General features: G+C 41.5%; 1 protein-coding gene across 1 annotated transcript in view; it reads left to right on the top strand.

Moving 5' to 3' along the window:
- The window catches only part of Ryr2 (ryanodine receptor 2), a 533,102-nt gene that overhangs the window by 402,212 nt on the left and 112,083 nt on the right, over window positions 1-18,807 (top strand). Inside the window, exons 53-61 of the mRNA XM_060372656.1 lie at window positions 654-732; window positions 2,111-2,200; window positions 2,624-2,761; window positions 5,380-5,457; window positions 7,217-7,292; window positions 9,807-9,930; window positions 10,796-10,911; window positions 14,186-14,250; window positions 16,440-16,561. Coding sequence (XP_060228639.1) covers window positions 654-732; window positions 2,111-2,200; window positions 2,624-2,761; window positions 5,380-5,457; window positions 7,217-7,292; window positions 9,807-9,930; window positions 10,796-10,911; window positions 14,186-14,250; window positions 16,440-16,561 — 888 coding nt within the window. The remainder of the gene's footprint in view (window positions 1-653; window positions 733-2,110; window positions 2,201-2,623; window positions 2,762-5,379; window positions 5,458-7,216; window positions 7,293-9,806; window positions 9,931-10,795; window positions 10,912-14,185; window positions 14,251-16,439; window positions 16,562-18,807) is intronic.

The following is an 18,807-nucleotide window of genomic DNA, read 5'->3' as shown; positions in this document are numbered from 1 at the left end:
TTCTTCAATTGCACATGCTGGACACGAAGGGATAAATTCTCATTGAAACAAGAAAAGAATCAAGAATAAATATTGTCAAACAATAAAGCATAAGTTGTTAATTACTTTTTCCTACAGCCCAAATTAGTAACATTTATAATGTTATCTATATGGAGGACTAATATAAAAAAGCATTCATATATAACTGATTTTACGAAATTAAGTTAAAAAACGTGGCAGATCAGAAATAAACAGCATTGTTCATTCATAGTTCAACAAACACAGTTTTTCAAGACAGAGTAACTCCAAAGAAAAAGTATAAAGAAAAGCATGTTTTAAAAATTACTGACTGTTGGTTTGGGTTTGTTTCACTTTTCTTGTATAATCTATTGTCTTCATCTTTGAATATAGCTTAACTAACATATCTTATTATGTTTATTTTTTATATTAACACAATAAATGGTGTCTCAGTTTGAGATGAATAGATAGAACATGATCTGCTTGACTTACATTGTTTGGAAATGCAAAGAAGCAATCGTTTGTTACTACTGTTTTTTTTAACACTTATGAATTGAATGGAATTTGAGTATTACTCAGCTTTGAGTATCTATGAATAAAATTGTCTGTGAATTCTGTAATACACCAAGCTCTTTTCCTTTATCTTTTTCTCATAGCATCACGATTCCTGAGAAGTTAGAATACTTCATTAACAAATATGCAGAACATTCCCATGATAAATGGTCCATGGACAAGGTAAAGGTTACAAGTGCCATCTTAACCATTCAAGGCTGTCATTGTGAATGACTGGGTGCTGCTTAAATCTACCCAGTTATGCCAACTTCCTTTTTGTGTGTGTATAGTGTATATTTCTGTGTATGTGTGTCTAGTCATTTACATGTATGCGGGGAGTGGTCAGAGGTTGAGTTCATCGACTGTATCACTCTCTGTTTTAGGGTTCTCAGGGGCTCTAGACATTGAAATTTCAGCTAGATGGATTTGCCCATCTTCACTGCCCCAAGCTCTGTGATTACAAATGTGCTACACTTGTACTCACTGTGCTAAACTGCCAGCCCCAACTTTCTCTTTTAAAGACAGAACATTGTTCAAGTTAGCAGTGGACATTTATTTAAAAGCTGTTCGTGTTACTACTTTGCTAGTTTCTTTGTAGTAAAAGCATGGCATACTCTAGAAATTTTAGCATTTCTGAAGATCAGTTTGTTAAGTTTTGAGCATCATTTCTAAATGTGTGTTGGTTTGTGGGGTTTCAGGAGAAAGTGGTGACTCCACAATAAAAATTTACCTTTTATCCAAACTCTGGTTTTTATAGATAGATTTATATTAGATGAATACTGAAAGTGTGTGTGTGTGTGTGTGTGTTGTGAGTGCATGTTTGTATGTATTTGTTAACTTGGGTGCATGTGCCTGTAAGTGCTCCTGAACATGTGTGCACATGTATGTGTGTGTCTATGCATGTAGGGGCCACTGCCTACTTTAGCTTCTGACATGGGGTCTCTCCCTGAGGTCAGAACTTGTCAGACTGGCCAGACTGGACAGGGAGATCCAAGATTCCTCTTGCCTCTGTCCTCTCAAGTGCTAAGGTTACCAACATGTGCTGGCTACCATATCCAGCCTTTTATGTTGGTAGATGTGTTCTGTATTTTAATAAGCTACACAGATCTGCTTGGACAGCTGTATACAAAGTACAAACTCACCAAAGCTTAAGACTCTTCAAAGGGGTGGGGAGACCTAATTTGGTACAGCACTAGCTGTGCAAACATGACTATCTGAGTGTGGATCCCCAACACCGATGTAAAAGGCCAGATGTACTAGCTAGCACACATTACTGGAAGTAACATGGAGAGGGGGGCTCTGAATTAAGTTGGCTAACAATTAGACCTCCGCCAGGCCAATGTGGTACGGGCTTGTAGTTCCAGGTACCTGGGATACTGAGGCAGGAGAATTTTTATTCCAAGGCCTGCCTTGGGATGCAGAGTGGGCTCAAGGCAATTTAGCAGGGTGTAATCCACTTCAGGGTAATTTTTACCCAACATCGGCTAAACACATGCACATCTAAAATCACCAAAATTAATTACATGTAAAACTATTTTTTAAAACATTTTATTTGTTTTAGTTGGCGAATGGATGGATTTATGGGGAAACATACTCAGATTCTTCCAAGATCCAGCCACTAATGAAGCCATTTAAACTCTTGTCTGAAAAGGTGAGAGGGTTTTTTATTTTTTGTTGTTGTTGTTTTTTCCCTTACATTTATAAAGTATTATGTTTGGAAAATTTTTGTTTCGTATTTTATTATTAAAATCCTTATTATTTTCTCTCAACCATTTTAATCGTATATTTGTATGTGTGTGTTGTGTGCGTGCGTGCTTTTATGTGTGTATGTGGTGTAGTGGTCAGAAGACAACTTGTGAGAGTCAATTCTCCTCTTAGCAGTCCTAGTCAGGTAACACTTCAGCTTCTTACACGTCTCCTGAATGTTTTTATTTTTGGTTTTATTTAAAAATATCCAATGATAATCAGCTTATTTTTAAATGAAGGCAGTTTGTTTCAGAACAAATCATTAAATATTTTGAATTTTCGTTTTTGGCTCATAATACCACTAACGTTTGATTTTTTTTTCCCCTAGGAAAAAGAAATTTACCGCTGGCCCATCAAGGAATCTTTGAAAACAATGCTGGCTTGGGGCTGGAGAGTTGAGAGGACACGGGAGGGAGACAGTATGGCCCTCTATAACCGGACTCGGCGCATATCCCAGACAAGCCAGGTGACAATCACAACGAGAAATGAATTATTTGTGTCATTTAAGCACATGCACACAAACATATATGTTTATGGTTTTATGCACTTGTGCACACACACACACACACACACACATTTTCCCACACTACTACTAAAGGCCTCACACACGCTAGTCAAGCACTCTGCCCTTTAGCTATGTACCCATCTGCCTCTTGGGAGGCAGAGCCATAACATCAGAAGTTCAAGGGCATCCATGTCTCCATAAAGAACTGAGAAAGACCCTGTCTCAAAACAAACAAACAAACAAGCAAACGGTAGTATCTCTTTTCTGAAGCAGTCTGGTGGTGCAACGAGAGGAGCTATAAATTTAACCCACGATTATCCCTTGCTAATAAGTTCATCGTTAACATCAACATTGCTGACTTCAAGGGGCACATGTTCCAGGTCAGATGAACTCACGGAGGTAGAATGGGTGGAGTTTTGAGAGAAATGGCCATGAAATATTGGCGTGGCCATGGATTCCAGGGTGTGTCAGTAAGACCATAGTTTTGTTGAGTGAGCTAAAGAGCTCAGGAGTCCTGGGGGCTTCAAAGAAACAATAGTTAAAGTGGCTTCTGTGTCACTGAGGTAGCTGAGTTGTGGCTCCCAGTGACTCTCATATTCTGGTTGTGTTCACTGATCAGAACAGTGCTAATGATAGCGGAGGTAATGGACAGTAGGGGCAGCCCTCAGCCAAGGTTCTGGAGCACTTATGTATGCCCAGCACTGTGGTGAGGGGCTGTTGCCCATTGTCTAAGCCACACCCACCTTTGAGCTAGGCTGTGTACGTAGTGTTAGCTCCATTGCGTAGGGAGCAAACACAGTTTTGAAAATGTTAAGTGACTTGGCTTGGGACATGTAGGTTGTCTCAGATACAAGCAAGATGTCACTTACAATGCAATACAGCATCTGTATTACACCTGTGCAAGAGGACGAACAATGACAAGGATTGACAGCTGAGTGGGGAAGGAAGAGAAGCTGATTGTGCCAGGTGATTGATCCACTTTTATTTCTGTCACTGTGATAGAGTGTATTGACACAAAATGATTTAGGGAGAAAAAAGTTACCTTAGCTCACAATTCCAGGTTGCAAGCAATCACTGTGGAAGTCGTAGCAGGAGAGAGAGAGAGAGAGAGAGAGAGAGAGAGAGAGAGAGAGAGAGAGAGAGAGAGAGAAAATGACCTCATACCCATAGTCAAGAGCAGAGAGAGAGACGAATGCAAGCATGCTGTCTTGTTTGCTTGTGCTCAGCCTGATGTCTCCACACACTGCAGTGAGAACAGCTCCTGTGGAGCTGTGGAGTCATACTGGAGTTTACACTTTCACTATCAATTATGTTTTCATGCACTTAATGAACATACACAAGCACGCCTGCCTGCACACATTGGGGCACTCAGACACAGAAAGAGCCAGAGAAAGATCAATGATAGAGTTAAAAACGAAAAGATCAGTTAGCTGTCTGTCTTCTTTCATGACTCACGTGCACTATTTCTGGTAAGAGAATAGCACGATGATGAAATATTTTAAGATGGAGCTTAAGATTTGAAAGAAGGCCCAGAGTTCATGTCTCCCTCCCTGGTTAGATGGAGACAAGGCATGGAATGACAGTGAAACTGGGAAAGTTGATAAAGAGATGCACTCTTTATTTCTGGCTTATCTTTATGTGTGTGCGTCTCTGTGTACATATGCACACACACACAGAATTGAAGAGGATGTCAGGCTCCTGAGAGCTGGAGCTGTCGGCAATCCTGAACTACCCAATACCCTAACATGGGTGGTGGGAACTGAATTCAGGGCTTCTGCAAGCACCTAGCCATCTCATCTCTCTAGCCTCTCTTTTTTTTAAATAATAATTTTTTTTTATTCTTTGAAAATTCCATGCATGTATTTAATCTCTCTGTTCTGCGATGTTGACACACTTGATCTTGTGCCAGTAACCACATCCTCTGAGAGTGATTGTATGCAATGGCCAAGTCCGGTCCAAAAGACAACTGTGTAGGAGGCTCAGTTCTAGATCAATCATGAATCTATGTATTAGCCACACTACCCACTGTAAAAGGAGCCTCTCTGACGAGAGCTGGCAGCAGCAGAAATCTATAGCTGTAAAAATAAAAATTTACATGCGCTTTTGAAGCAAAAATGTAGAAAAGGAGACAAGTCTGACCACTGAAGATTTTCTTGTTAGCCATTAAATGTTCCGTGGTACAGTTGTTTAATCAGAATTCTCCCCTACGTATCTTCACAAACTGACCCACAAACATGCTTGTAAAGGAATCTTTGGTTCCTGGTACCTAACCAGGAACCTAACCAAGGTTGATAGGAAGCTCACGGTCATAGTGACCCTTGGCCGGGGAAACACTGCTGGAATTGGGTTTTATCACATACTGCTGACTTTTTAGACCATCTGTCCCTGAGGTAATAAGATTCACTATTTAACCATAAATGAGTGTGAGACTTTCAAATAAAATTAAATTTAAGTGTCCTTGAAGTTATCCTGTTGCTCTTACCTCAGAAAATACTGCTTGATTCTTGCAATGTGTTTCTGAAGGCTCTTTCTGCAGTTTCTTACTGAGATGCTATTTCCTTTTTAAATGACTCATCCAGGTGTCCATAGACGCTGCACATGGGTACAGCCCTCGTGCCATCGACATGAGCAACGTTACCCTGTCTCGAGACCTGCATGTAAGTATTCAGGGTGTCAGAATAGTCTCTAACTTTCAGTTATAAGAAGCAAGCTAAAACACTTTCCTGTGCAGTTTATAGCATGCACTGTAATCATGGCGATCATATGAAAAGTCTGTAGAGTTTATGGTTATTGCATACCTGGCCTTCCAGCACCCTGAAAGGTGATGGCATAAGTCCCCATCTTGGTTTTGTCCTTCATGCCTTCTGTTACTCCCTGTGGTCTGAAACGTGAAATGGGTACCTGCAGCAGTTGACCCTTCTGATTCTGAGTCCCACGATGGAACTGCTTGTCATTCTGCTCCGTTTCACCCTGGACATGACTCTATCTTGCATTCAGTATCTTCATGTTCTGTGCATTGACCTCGGTTAAACCATGTAGTAGATGTCAGTGTCATCAGACTGGCTGTAAGAGTAGGGCAGCGCTTGTGTTCTGTTATCCTTGTGTTATGATGGTCCCAGACTGCAAGCTCAGTGGTACAGAGGAGGCCTGAGGCATGGAGCGTGGGAGGGGTGATGAACTCTAGTGCAGCATTGCAGGACTGCAGGGTACATGGGGGAAGACGTATACACTGTACTGAGGATCTAGGACTATCTGAGGTTTCAGGCCTTCACGGGGGCCTTGGTGAATACCACACAGGATGAAGCTGCTACTGTTCAGCTTTCTAAAGATGTTTCTTTGGGGCTCTAGAGATGGGTCAGTGGTTAAGAGCACTTGCTACTTTCCTGAAGGAACTGACTTTATTCCTGTAATATCAGCAGCTCACAGTATCTGTAACTTCAGGTCCAGAGGATGTGACACTCTTTTCTGGTCACCAGAGCTACCAACACACACAGATATCAAACTGCATGAGGAAAGATAAATAAGTAATGATGAATACTTTGTGCGATGACCACCTTAATTGCTCGTGTTCAAGAATGCGTGTTTAAGGTGTTCAGCTAAGGAAATGATTGCATTCCATTTGTCCCATCTGTAGCCCTGTCTGCTCTGTATCATTAGGGAATGTATCTTGGAATTTGAATGAAAGGTGAAAACTTATTTCCGTAGAGATTAAGTGATCAAGTCAACGTAGAATGTTGCTCTTGGTATGATTAGTGTTCGTTCAAGATAACTAAGGATTAACTTCACGTGCTAAAATGTTAACTTCACATGTTAAAACATTTGGTGTACTCTTAAAACTCTTGCTCATTAGGAACCAATTAAAATGACATTGTAATCTTGACTATGAGAGAGCATACGAATGTTAGAATTTTTCCCTCAAAATTCACAAGGCCCCAGAAAAGATCACATTGTTTCTTCTAAGTCTCCTCACTTGGGTTAGACACAAATGACCTATAAGTAAAATCTTTGTCCATATGATGTTGTTACTATTCATTATTTAAGAAGGTACAGGTTGTTTTATAAAACTTTATGAGCTAAAACACAAATTTGTATTTGTGTGTTTTTTGTACATACCCACATGCTATATAAAGCTTCATTGTTGAATTAGCAAATGATACATTTTAAGCATAATGAATAACGAAGGCTATTCCCATCAAATCCACGGTGTGGAGATATTTACTGTGTAATTTCTCAGATCATTAAAGTTCTGTGGGATTGGGTTTCCCTATGAAGAGTGTTGCATTTGAGTACCTTTTAGGTTCATCTCAGCACTGATAGTCTGCTCTGTTCCTCTAAGACACGTCTCCACCTGAGAAGACAGCTTTGTCCTCTTTCACTGAAGTGTCAGTTGACTCCTCAATATTTTGTACATTGTAGGCTATGGCAGAAATGATGGCTGAAAACTACCACAATATATGGGCCAAGAAGAAGAAAATAGAGCTGGAATCCAAAGGTAGTAGTTCCTAGAGACGTATATTTTAAAAACACCGAGAGTTTTTTATTTTACTATAGGAGTGAAGGATGCCCATGAAGTAGGTTGTCGCTTTTGCTTAAAACCTCACCATGCTTTCCTTGTAAAAAAAATGTTTTCAAATGTGCTTGCATGTGATTCCAACAAGAACCCAATTTCCTTACTGTTAGTGTGTATTCCTTGTATTTTAATGATGTTTCCCCCTTCTTTGTTTCTTAATGCTATCTGGATTTATACTACCATTCAAATATCTGAATTAGTATCAAAGTGCTAGACACTTGGTTGTCAGTGTGTTATATTCCTTAGCCTCTGACCACGATCCTCATGTTTAGCCAAACTATTGCCTGTCTCATGCCTCCCCATGTCAGACTCCTCCTTTTGTTTACACTAGTTATGTTATACCATCTTCATGCTTGTGTTTGCTCTTTTCTCACTCTCTCTAGCTTTATTTTTAGTGCTGGGATTGAATTCAGTCAAGCCTTGTGCATTCTAGGCCTTAGAGACACCTTCTTCCAGGGACATATGTCCTCAGCCCTCCTTTTACCTTTGAGTTTGAGACAGAGTTACTATGAGATGTGAGGCCGGCTGTAAACTTTCTCTGTAGCCCAACTAGGCTGTAACCCTCTTGACTCAGGCTCCTGCGTTACTGGCTTTCTTTTCTCCTCTTTATTTTAAATGTTTGTAAAATAGTGTTTTTAAAACATTATTATTTATTTGTGTATGTGAATGCAGTGCCCACAGGGGAAGGAACTGGACATTAGATCTTATAGAGCTGAGCTTGCAGATGGTGGTTGTGGTGTGGGTGCTGGGAACCGATTTTGTCCTCTGGAAAAGTAGTGGGTGTTCTTAACCACTGAGTCATTGCCTTGCTCCCATTTCTTCTCTTTAAAAAGTACCAAAATACTAATGAAATATTTTTATAATTTACTTACATAAATATATTATTCAAGCTAATGAATTCTGTACCAAGATTTTCTTGCATTGTTATTCATTTGGCCTTAACTTGTACACATTTTTGTGTATGTTTGTATATGTGTATACATATTTGTGTATGTTATTTTTATGTGTCGATGTGTGTGTGTGTGTGTGTGTGTGTGTGTGTTTCTCTCTGTGTGTCACTTCCAGCAGTGAAGTTTGGCAGCGCCCGGTGATTCAACATTGAACCTCAACAGTTTCATTTCTGCCCATTCTGATTTTTTTTTTACACCATTGTGTAATTATATCTGTAGATGAATTTACTTTAGAAAAACCTGGAGAAAGTTTTATTTTGAGCACACCGGTGTTTGGTGCCCTGGAGAAGTGTATGGAAGGTTAAGTGAGAAGAAGATGCCATAATAGAAACGTGCATCATTAGGAGAAAGAGGAATGAGGCCTGGGATTGCAGCTCAGGGCTTCCTAGGATGCACAAGGCCCTGGGCTTAATACTGAGATGTGCTAATGATGAGAGAGGAAGAAAAAAAAATAGAATCAGAATTAAAGTCCTGAAATTAGTGGCAGAACCCCAAACCAGTGACAAGGTTTTGGCTTGCAATTCCCTCTCCACTTTCACCATCACTCGGAATATGTTGAGCCGTGGGGCTGCACTGTGGAGACAAGGATTGAGCTTTCCTTTCTTTTCATATGAACAAGTTCACAAGTCAGAGCAAGCTGTTGGCATGTTTCAAGTAGCATCCTGGGAACTCTTCTAGATCCTTTCTTTCCACACAACGCACCCACACCTATGTGGCCAGTGGGGAAAAAATGAGGGATGGAAGAGCAAGGTGGGGTCCCCAGAGTCAGACTGCCATTTAGCGGTGCCCTCGCCCCTCCTTATGAGTTCTCTTATCTTGTTTTGTGACGAAATCTCGTGTCACCCAGAGTGGAACTGAACTCGATGTATATAGCTAAGGATGACCTCTGACTCCTGATGCTCCTGCCTTCACCTGTCAGGTGCTGAGTTACAGGCATGTAGTCCCATAGCTGGCCAATTCTTATGATTTTTTTAAAATTATACCTGTTTTCTACAAGTTCTAAATGTATAGGATATCCAGGATCTTGCTAGAAGCTACTGGCTGAAAGCGTTTAATTCTTCAAATATCAGATACCCAATAGCGACCAACTTTTAACTTAGCAAGCTTACATGCATTTTGCGTGTAGTTATATGTATACCGTGATCCAGAAGGTGTCACAAGAACTACTTGTTGAAGACATTTTTCCTCTCTCCTTAGAACAGAAAAATGAACCATCACCCTGGAGCTTGTCTTAAAAATCTCTCCCCAGTTTTGAACTGCTTCATTCTTTATTATCGCTTGTCAAATTAAGGCTCTGCCTACATAAAGAATGCCCCTTGGCTTTTTGTTTTCCTTCCGCGGTGAAGGCAGATGTAATCAGCTTTTCATATTTCAAATACATGTATTTTCAGGCTTAAAATGCCTGTTAGAAGGCCCATGTACCGTTGGCTGGATGTCATCTAAGAGTGTGTGGGTTATTTATTTATTTTTCTTGCTGATCTCTTAGGAGGAGGAAACCACCCCCTCCTAGTGCCCTATGACACACTGACAGCTAAAGAGAAAGCCAAAGACAGAGAGAAGGCCCAGGACATCTTCAAGTTCCTACAGATCAGTGGTTACGCTGTATCCAGGCAAGTGGACGCCCATCTCATGTTCTTTCCGAATGTTCACTGGGTCTCCAAATGAAAATGAGCCCAGTGCCCTGACTGGGGGCCGCTGCTTAGCATGTTCAAAGTACACGTCCTAGCTTCCCTTCTGTTGCTGTGGTAAAACACCTCACAAAAACAGCTTAAAGGAGAAGGCATGCATTCCATCTCACAGTTCTAGGTTGCAGTCCATCTTCAGAGAAGTCACAAGGGCAGAGGGTTGAAGCTGTTGGTCGCACCACTGTCAAGAACAGAGAAAAATGAATGCACGTACGATTCGTGCTCAGCAAACGTTCTCCTTTTACACAACACAGGGCCCCCAAACATTTTGGAATGAGGCCACCCATTTTCAGGCTTAGTTTTCCCACATCTGTTAGGGGAACCAAGACAGTTACCCACAGACGTGGTCATAGGCCAAACTTGTCTAGAAGTTCCCATGAGATTCTTCTCCCAGGTGGTCCTGTGTTGTATCAAGTGGACAGTTGAACCATCACAACTCATGCCAGAGACATGAATGCCCTTAGCCTTCTGTTCCCTAAGTTATTTTCGTAACGTCATTCAGCTGCTTTCCATCATTTCAGCAAAATCTCTAACTAAAAAAAGGAAGAAAAAAAGAACCACTTCCTGTTTGCATAAATGCAACATTTTAACACCCAGCGGTGGAGTGATTCTCTTTAGTTTTATATTGGATGCACATATTCTTTATAGCTAATCCCGCCTTTTGTCATAAGTAGCAGGAGTATTATGTCCCCTTCAATTTTATGTGTAGCTTTCGAAGTACAACTTTGTTTTCTGAGAGATCACATCTATACATATATGCGCCCTCTTATATTTACCTTTGCTGTCCTAGAGGGTTCAAGGACCTGGATCTGGACACACCTTCCATCGAGAAGCGATTTGCCTACAGTTTCCTGCAGCAGCTCATCCGCTACGTGGACGAGGCCCATCAGTACATCCTGGAGTTTGGTACGTAGCGTAGCTGGTCTTGCTCCTCCTCACTCAGCTCTTGCTCTGCCCCGCGTTCTCAGTACCAGGGCGTCCAAAGCGTAGAAGATGGGGCTGCCTCCACGTCCTGTCCATCTCAGTGCAAAGGCGTGTGTAACAGCTGGTAGCCATCACGTTGCTGGAAAATGCATCACATTTGAGAATTTTAAATCCACATTTGTCTGAGTGTACAACACGTTTCTCACACCCTGATGGGAAGTTTGGTTACTTCCAGTACTTGTCTGGCACAAAGGGCCTTTTTTTTCTGAACCAAACATCTTCAGCATTGGGGTGACCAGGGACTGTTCACGCTTGAGCTTCTTGGTATTTAACATAACACTGTATTCGAAAACTTTTTTGGTGATGCATATTTCCAATAAAAGGGGGATTTTTTTTTTCTTCTTGTTGTTCATTTATTTTGTTTTTTGAGGTAGGGTCCTGTTATGTCGCCAGCTCTGGCTAGCCCTGTGCTTGCTATATCAAGTAGGCTGGTCTTGGATTCACAGAGATCCACCTGCCTCTGCCTCCTGAGTGCTGGGTTTTAAAGCCTGTGTCATCACACCCAGCTAAGAACAGCATTTTAGTACTGAAAGTTTGAACCCTCTGGTGATGAGAGTTTCTTCAAGGGGCCTTTCTGTGCCGCTGCACAGTTGTAACTAACTCCCCTCCAAAACACCAAAAATAAATAACATCATTTTTCTTCTCCTGATATTGTAAAATACCATCTGTCTTCCAAAAAAAATTACTCCGAATTTATACCTAAGATTTGCCAAAGCATATATCATCATTCTTATTTCTGATAGCAAAATTTTTTTGTTTTTCCTAGCACAAGCCACTTTGAGCCTTATTCAGTCTGGATTCTGATGTTCATCTCTGAAACTTTTAGTTCTAGACAAAGTGCTGCATGTTGACAGGGTTGTTTAGATTCTTACTACCTTTCCTGTGTGTGTCTGCACAGACCTCTGCATACGTGAAGGAGGTAAAGGAGCCTGCCTTCCGAGCAAACACGCTAAGGACAATCGATTCTGAGCCTGTGTCTTTTATGCTCTAAACCCTGGGGAAATCAGAGTGGTTTTGTTTCTCGCAGAAAATCCTCTTTTGACATAGGTCAGGGTACCTCTGCTCTGTAGAAGAATCCTAATTTTGCAGCTGAGTATTAACATCCTGACTCTCTTCCTCATTCCTGGCCCAAGTGGTCAGTAGCCTCAGAGTTGGTAGATGTGCAAGTGAAAAAGAGCAATGAAATATGCCTGTGAAAGGGAGGAGCAAGGAGGATATGGAAGGGCAGTAGGAGAGGGGAAGAAATGAGAACAAAGTCTAATGTGTGGAAGTGTTGTAATGGAACTGTTACTTTGCATGCTAGTTTTAAAGTTAACTTTAAAAAAATGACTGAAAATATCAGAAGCCTTAGAGTTCAAGCCCATCTTTATCAAAAACTGCTGTAAAACCTACCTCAAGAAACTAAACACCAACAAATCAAATAATCCAATGGGAAAAAGAGGCTGCAGAGCTAAACAGAGAATTCTCTGTAGAGGAATCTTGAATGGTGGTGAAGCACTTAAAAGAAATGTTCAATGTCCCCAATCATCAGAGCAGTGCAAATCAAAATGACTCTGAGATTCTATAACATACCCATCAGAATGGCCAATATCAAAATCGGAGGTGATAACACATGCTGGAGAGGATGTGGAAAAAGGGGAACCCTCCTCCATTGCTGGTGGGAGTACAAACTTGTACAACCACTTTGGAAATCAATCTGGTGCCTTCTCAGAAAACTGGGAATAGCCATACCTCAAGACCTAGCTATACCACTCCTGAGCATATACCCAAAAGATGCTCTACCATGTAAGGGGACATCTGCTCAACCATGTTCATAGCAGCATTATTTGTAATAGCCAGAAACTGGAAACAACCTAGATGTCCCTCAACCAAAGAATGGATAAAGAAACTGTGGTACATTTAAAAAAAAAATGGAATACTACTCATGCATTAAAAACAAGGAAATCATAAAATTTGTAGGCAAATGGATGGAACTAGAAAAGATCATCTTGAGTGAGGTAACAGACCCAGAAAGACACATATGGTATATACTCACTTATAAGTGGATTTTAGTCATATATTAGAAGATAATCATACTACAACGCACAGACCCCAAGAAGATAAGTCCGATGGGCATCGTAGGCTTCATGTCGGCCCACTAGTTAGGGGCTGTCTCTGACATGGACTATGTTACCTGCTTTTTGAACATTTCCTCCTGATGGGACTTCTCTACCAGGCCACAGGTGAAGAAGACAAACTCAGTCCTCATGTGAATAGATGAGTTGGGTGTCTGGGTAGGGCGACTCTCCTATTCTGAGGAACAGGGGGGAGAGGATACAGGAGGGAGGGTAGGACTGGGAGGAGAAGAGGGAGGGGCCTATGGTAGAGATGTAAATTTAATTAATTAATAGTATTAAAAAAGAATATATGCCCATTTTCCCCACCACTGCGAGCCCCAGAAGATGTGGCATTTTGATCTTCTACTTTCTGTTGACGTATCTCAATGACAATGTTCTAGTTTTGTTTCTGATATGACAAACACTCTGACCAACGGCTTAAGCGGGGAAAGGCCTTGTTTCAGCTTTTACTTCCAGGCCACAGGAATTAATCACGGTGGGAGGTCAAGGCAGGAACTCAAAAGCAGACTTGCCATTCTGCACAGTGTCCCCCCCCAATCGGGAAGCCAACTTTACAAACGACAGGTATGCAGGAGCCATGGAGAATGGCGCCTGCTGGTTGGAAGGCTGGCTTATGCTCAGTTAGCTTTCCTATGCGACCCCGCCTGGAGTGTGGAGCTACCCAAGTGGGCCGGGCCCTCCATCATCAGGTCACCTTTAAAATAGTCCTCTACAGGCACCCTCACCGGCCAACTTGATCTAGGCCATTCTTCGGTTGAGACTCCCTTCTCAGGGACGTCTGGCCGTGCCAAGCTGCCCATTAACCAGCACGGATGGTCCAAGGTTTATTTGTGCTCCTAACTCTCCATATGAGTACCCACAGCGACTGTCTAATCTGGACCCAGTTGCTTTTAAAGAACTGGGACTTTTCATCACATTGCTGAATTTAGCCCTTATCCTCTGGTTGGCACTTTCTCTTCTGTTTGGTGGGATGATACATTTAGGAAGGTGTTCTACGCTATGTGTTTTTTTTTTGGGGGGGTGAATCTCTTATAACGTTGAAAGTTCAACATGGACCTAAAATCTCTTCCTGTCTACAGATGGCAGCAGCAGAAGCAAAGGAGAACATTTCCCGTATGAGCAAGAAATCAAGTTCTTTGCCAAAGTACAGTATACGATGCGCCTTGTTTCTGCTTCAGTGTGTGTGTTTACAAAATAGACTCATCGGGTCATCACTACTTTTTTAGAATACGCTTGTCCATAAATGCTGTTCTCACTACAGAAATACCTGCATGACTCACGTGAGATGGGGCTATTTCTGGGGTTCTTGGTCACTACTTACCCTACATTTGCTCAGTTCTTCCCACCATGTTTCTCCCATGACTTAGTTATGCTCCCCCAAAATCCAATCTAATTCTAGTGGCTTTCTTGTGTGAGATGGAAGAAATAGCCCAATTTCTTAACATTTCACACATTTTCTGTTACCTAAAGGGCTTAGCTGTTTATGAATGAATATATTGCTTTGGCTATAAATTCTGTGTTGTGGGGTCTTGATCTTGCTCTTTCACAAGCTGAGGCTCAGAGGATAAATTGCTCATAGAAAGAGTATAGCCCATCCTCATTGTCAACCCTATTTCGTAAGGACTTGTCAGGGTTCTGCATATTGCTAGGGACTTATCACTTCTTTTAGCCAAGGACTAAGGACAGTGCAGCTAACCACTGGGGTCACTTACCTCCTTAGGTGTGTCAGGAAGTAGACAGGCACGGGGACTGTGACAGATACATTAATTTCCCTTGGCTAAGTGTGCCTCTTAACAACACCATGCTGTTAAGCTGGAGGCTCATTGTTACTCAAAGTTTCCTTCCAATCTACTTGTATTGGTGATATTTCAGATCACATAAAGACCACATTTGATAGATTCTCAAATGGCATGCCTTTTGAATGATTAATGACTGCCTTCAGTTGTATTTTCAGAATTACACATTTTACTGGTCCTCTTTTTTTTCTACTCAATAGCACTCAGAGTTTGTTCTAGCCATCCAAAAGGGTGGTTTATATGAGGATACATATTGTTAGTGATAGATGGATAGATGGTAGATTGATAGACTACAGTTAGTGATTGGTAGATAAATCATCAATCATTTCTAGCCACTACATTATGGCAAGCTTCCCTGGTTACCCAGTTATCAGAAAGGTACGTATTCATGCCACTAAAATACCTTCATACACACTTACCAAGCATCCCTAGTTGTTGCTTGTAGATGTTAAATGTGACTTAATTTCATCCTCCATTTTGATCAAGTATTTACTGTCTGTCAGCCAGTATATTCAGGCTCTGTTATGACTTTCAAGAGAGTGATAAAATTGTGTCGTCATTCAGTATATAACTTTCAGGCCACAAGATAGGAGAAAAACACCATATCCAGCAAAATAGAGTAAGTAACAATTCTAGAGGCCAGAAAATGTCTATATGGATCTAAAGATCCAACCTCGTTTCCTGCTGTCTTTTGCCTGAAAGGCTTTGAGAGAGAGAAAAAGAAAGAGTTCTGTAAAAAATTATGTATACAAATGCCTTGGGGGGCAGAGAATATAAGATTTTTCTCTGAGAAGTAGGTCAGAAGAGACCTGCCCATCCAAGGGAGCACTCCTGAGCTGAGGTCTGCCAGTAACGAGCACGGAGAGTCAGAAGTGCTCTTCACAAGCAGGAAAGTGTGTGTACCAAGATATGGGCATGAGTACACAGAGGAAGAGAGTCAGTCCAGGGCAGCAGGGCCAAATTTGAACAGAATGGGGACCTTGGCTTTGGGAGAGGACACCTTGAACATTGTGGAGGGAAGCAGGCAGCAGGGTCATTTTGAGTGGGCCTCTTGTTTCATTTTCCACTTCACAGAAATGATGGGGCTACCACACATGGTAGACAGTGAGAAAACAGGATGATACCATACCCTTGGGAGCTCTCACCGATAATAGCAACTCAGTGTGTGGTTATCCCTGGAATCTGGGAGCCTGTGGGCCACTGAACTGGACTGTATGAACACTATCATGTATACCTCATTTTGAGAAAATAAGGAAAATAATTCTGAACTGTTGAGTTGAAAATGTCTGTGTTCCTCATAACTATGTCGCAGCACATCTGACTTTGTCTTTCCCACATGCTCACACACATGCCCGCATGGATACATACACGTGTGCACACACATGAGCTGGAGATGGCAGCAGGGATCTAGATGTACCCACGGAATCAGCATGGGTCCAGTGTTGCACAGGCAGAGATCTCTGTGGGCTCCGAGCTCTTGTCATCCTCACCCCCCGTAGTTCACCCTGTAGATCTGTTTTCCCTTCCTCTCTTGCAGGTTGTTCTTCCTTTAATTGATCAGTATTTCAAAAACCATCGCCTGTACTTCCTGTCTGCTGCAAGCAGGCCTCTCTGCACTGGAGGACATGCATCCAACAAAGAGAAGGAGATGGTGACAAGGTAAAGAGCTTTGGCCTTAAAGTTTTATGTTTTATTTCTCTGTGTTTTGTTTGGGTCAGAGAGCTCCAGGACCTTGAGCAGGGACTGGAGAAGAATCTCCTCCCCTGTCCTGGGAGCCTAACACTAGGTGTGAAGACTTTCTGCAAGTTAACACATGTGTATGTTAGAGACAGATCTTTTTATTTTGCGGCTTAAAGGCAACACTAACAAACAAAATAAAATACCATTCAAGACAAAGTAGTAAGGGTGTTATCTCCAGGCATCAGTACAAAACCAATCAAAGTGACAGTCAGAACCTGGCGAGGAATCTCCGTATGGAAAACAATGTTCTGAACATCAATTTCTTTGAAAATCTAATATTTTTGATAGCTCCTATTTTTTTTAAGAAAGGTAATGCCGTACTTAGACACTTTAAATTAAAAAAAAATAAACCATATCCCCATCATGATAATGGAATGAAAAAAAAACAAAATAAAACATATCTTTCTGGTATTCTCTTGGGTCCTTCAACCTGGCATTTTAGAATGCCTTATTTGGTTAAATGTGTGGGTCTACTGTGATTCTGGAATGTACTTTCTTAAAACTCTGTTAGGACTTAGTGGCCATGAAGATTTCTGGCAGAACACTGCTCACAACCATCCCTAGCTTTTAGAATGTGTCTGGGCAATATTTTCATCAACAAGGGTAAACAACATGAAGAGCATTTCTCTTGGCCTGGACTTCCCTGCCATGTGGAATGATCATGCCATATCATCAAGTAGAGTGAGGCATGACTAGGGGGAACCTTCATTAGTGGTGGGGAGGATTGAACAGTCCAGGCTGGAATAATGTCTGAGGGCAGAACTGGCTGGAATGTCCAGCTCATGTAACTTTTATTATCTAGTTCCCTGCCTACCAATGCCACTGCACACACACACACACTCTCTGTCTGTCTCTCTGTCTGTGTCTGTGTCTCTGTCTCTTTCTGTCTCTCTTGACTCTCTCTCTCCTCCTTAAATACTGATCTCCCTGTGAGGTTGATAAAACACGCTTGTGAGCACAGGAGGCAGTGCAAGGTCACATCCAGCTGAGGCCACACCCCTTCTGACCTGGGCATGGCTTTTCTCCCCGAATTCCCTAGAAAGGAAAAGGGCAGTTTTGCAGAATTTCACAGGGGTGCTCATCCACGTCTCTGGGTTCAGGTCCATGTGGACTGGGAGAACACAAGCAGCTAGAAAACCCTGAGACACACAGACCCCACAAAGCATGATGGACCCTGAATCTCCTGCTTTTCTGGGCTCACTTTAGCTAGATGAGGTGAAGATAAATAGATCAATACACTGTGTATCTAAAAATAACGATGACTAGAGATATCTAACTTAGGGAAATGACCAAAATGGAAAAAAAAAAGCATTTAAAATATTATTAACCCAACTTGTGGAAATACCTACTTTATCACATATAGTAAGAAGTAAACACAACTTTAACAGCTGTTTTCTTTGCACAGTGTATTATAGATACGTTGTAGCATTTTATGTGTTCTGTTTTAAAAATGAGAATGAAAATCTGATGGTCCAAATAAGTTTAGAAGCAGCCACTAGTGAGCAGTTAATCTCTTTGAGAGGCAAGGATGGCCGCACCTGAGATTTTTCAGATGTCTGAGTTTTTAATCTGTTGAGCTAAATATTTAAGTAAAATGAACAAACAATAAGATCAAGGGGGTGGAGAAACGGTTTAGTGGTTAAAAGCATGTATTACTCTTGCAGAGGACCTGGGTTTGGTTCCCAGCACCCACATTAGATAACTCACATTCATCTGTAACTTTGCCTTCTTCTGTCTCTTCCAGCACTTAATTCTTTCTGTGTGTGCACTCAAGCATGCAGGGACAGATAGACACCCAGACAGACAGACAGAAAGACACACAGACACACAGACATGAAAGAGCAAAATCAAGTAGATGAAATCCTAACTACTGACCTTGCTATTAAGACTAGACAAGGAAACATTGAAATACATTGTTAGTACTGTAATACTGGTTTAGATTCATATTTAATGATTGCTCCTAGCAGTAGTTTTCTGGGTCTGAGTTAATTTCTCCCCTGATTCTGTGAGAGACTTACTCATTTCGTAGCACTCAAAATTCTTTCCTAAGCATTTATTATGTCTAAAGTCAGGGTCATCATGTCTTCAGGGAGTAAGATTTGGAACAGCTGAGTAACAAGCAGTATTTTAGGGGGCATGTGGGCTCTGGTTTGTTAGAATCACAG

The sequence above is a fragment of the Meriones unguiculatus genome, chromosome 19 (genome assembly GCF_030254825.1).
Source record: "Meriones unguiculatus strain TT.TT164.6M chromosome 19, Bangor_MerUng_6.1, whole genome shotgun sequence".
Lineage (NCBI taxonomy): Eukaryota > Metazoa > Chordata > Mammalia > Rodentia > Muridae > Meriones > Meriones unguiculatus.
Note: the sequence above shows the minus strand (reverse complement) of the source record. Positions and strands in the feature narration are given on the sequence as shown.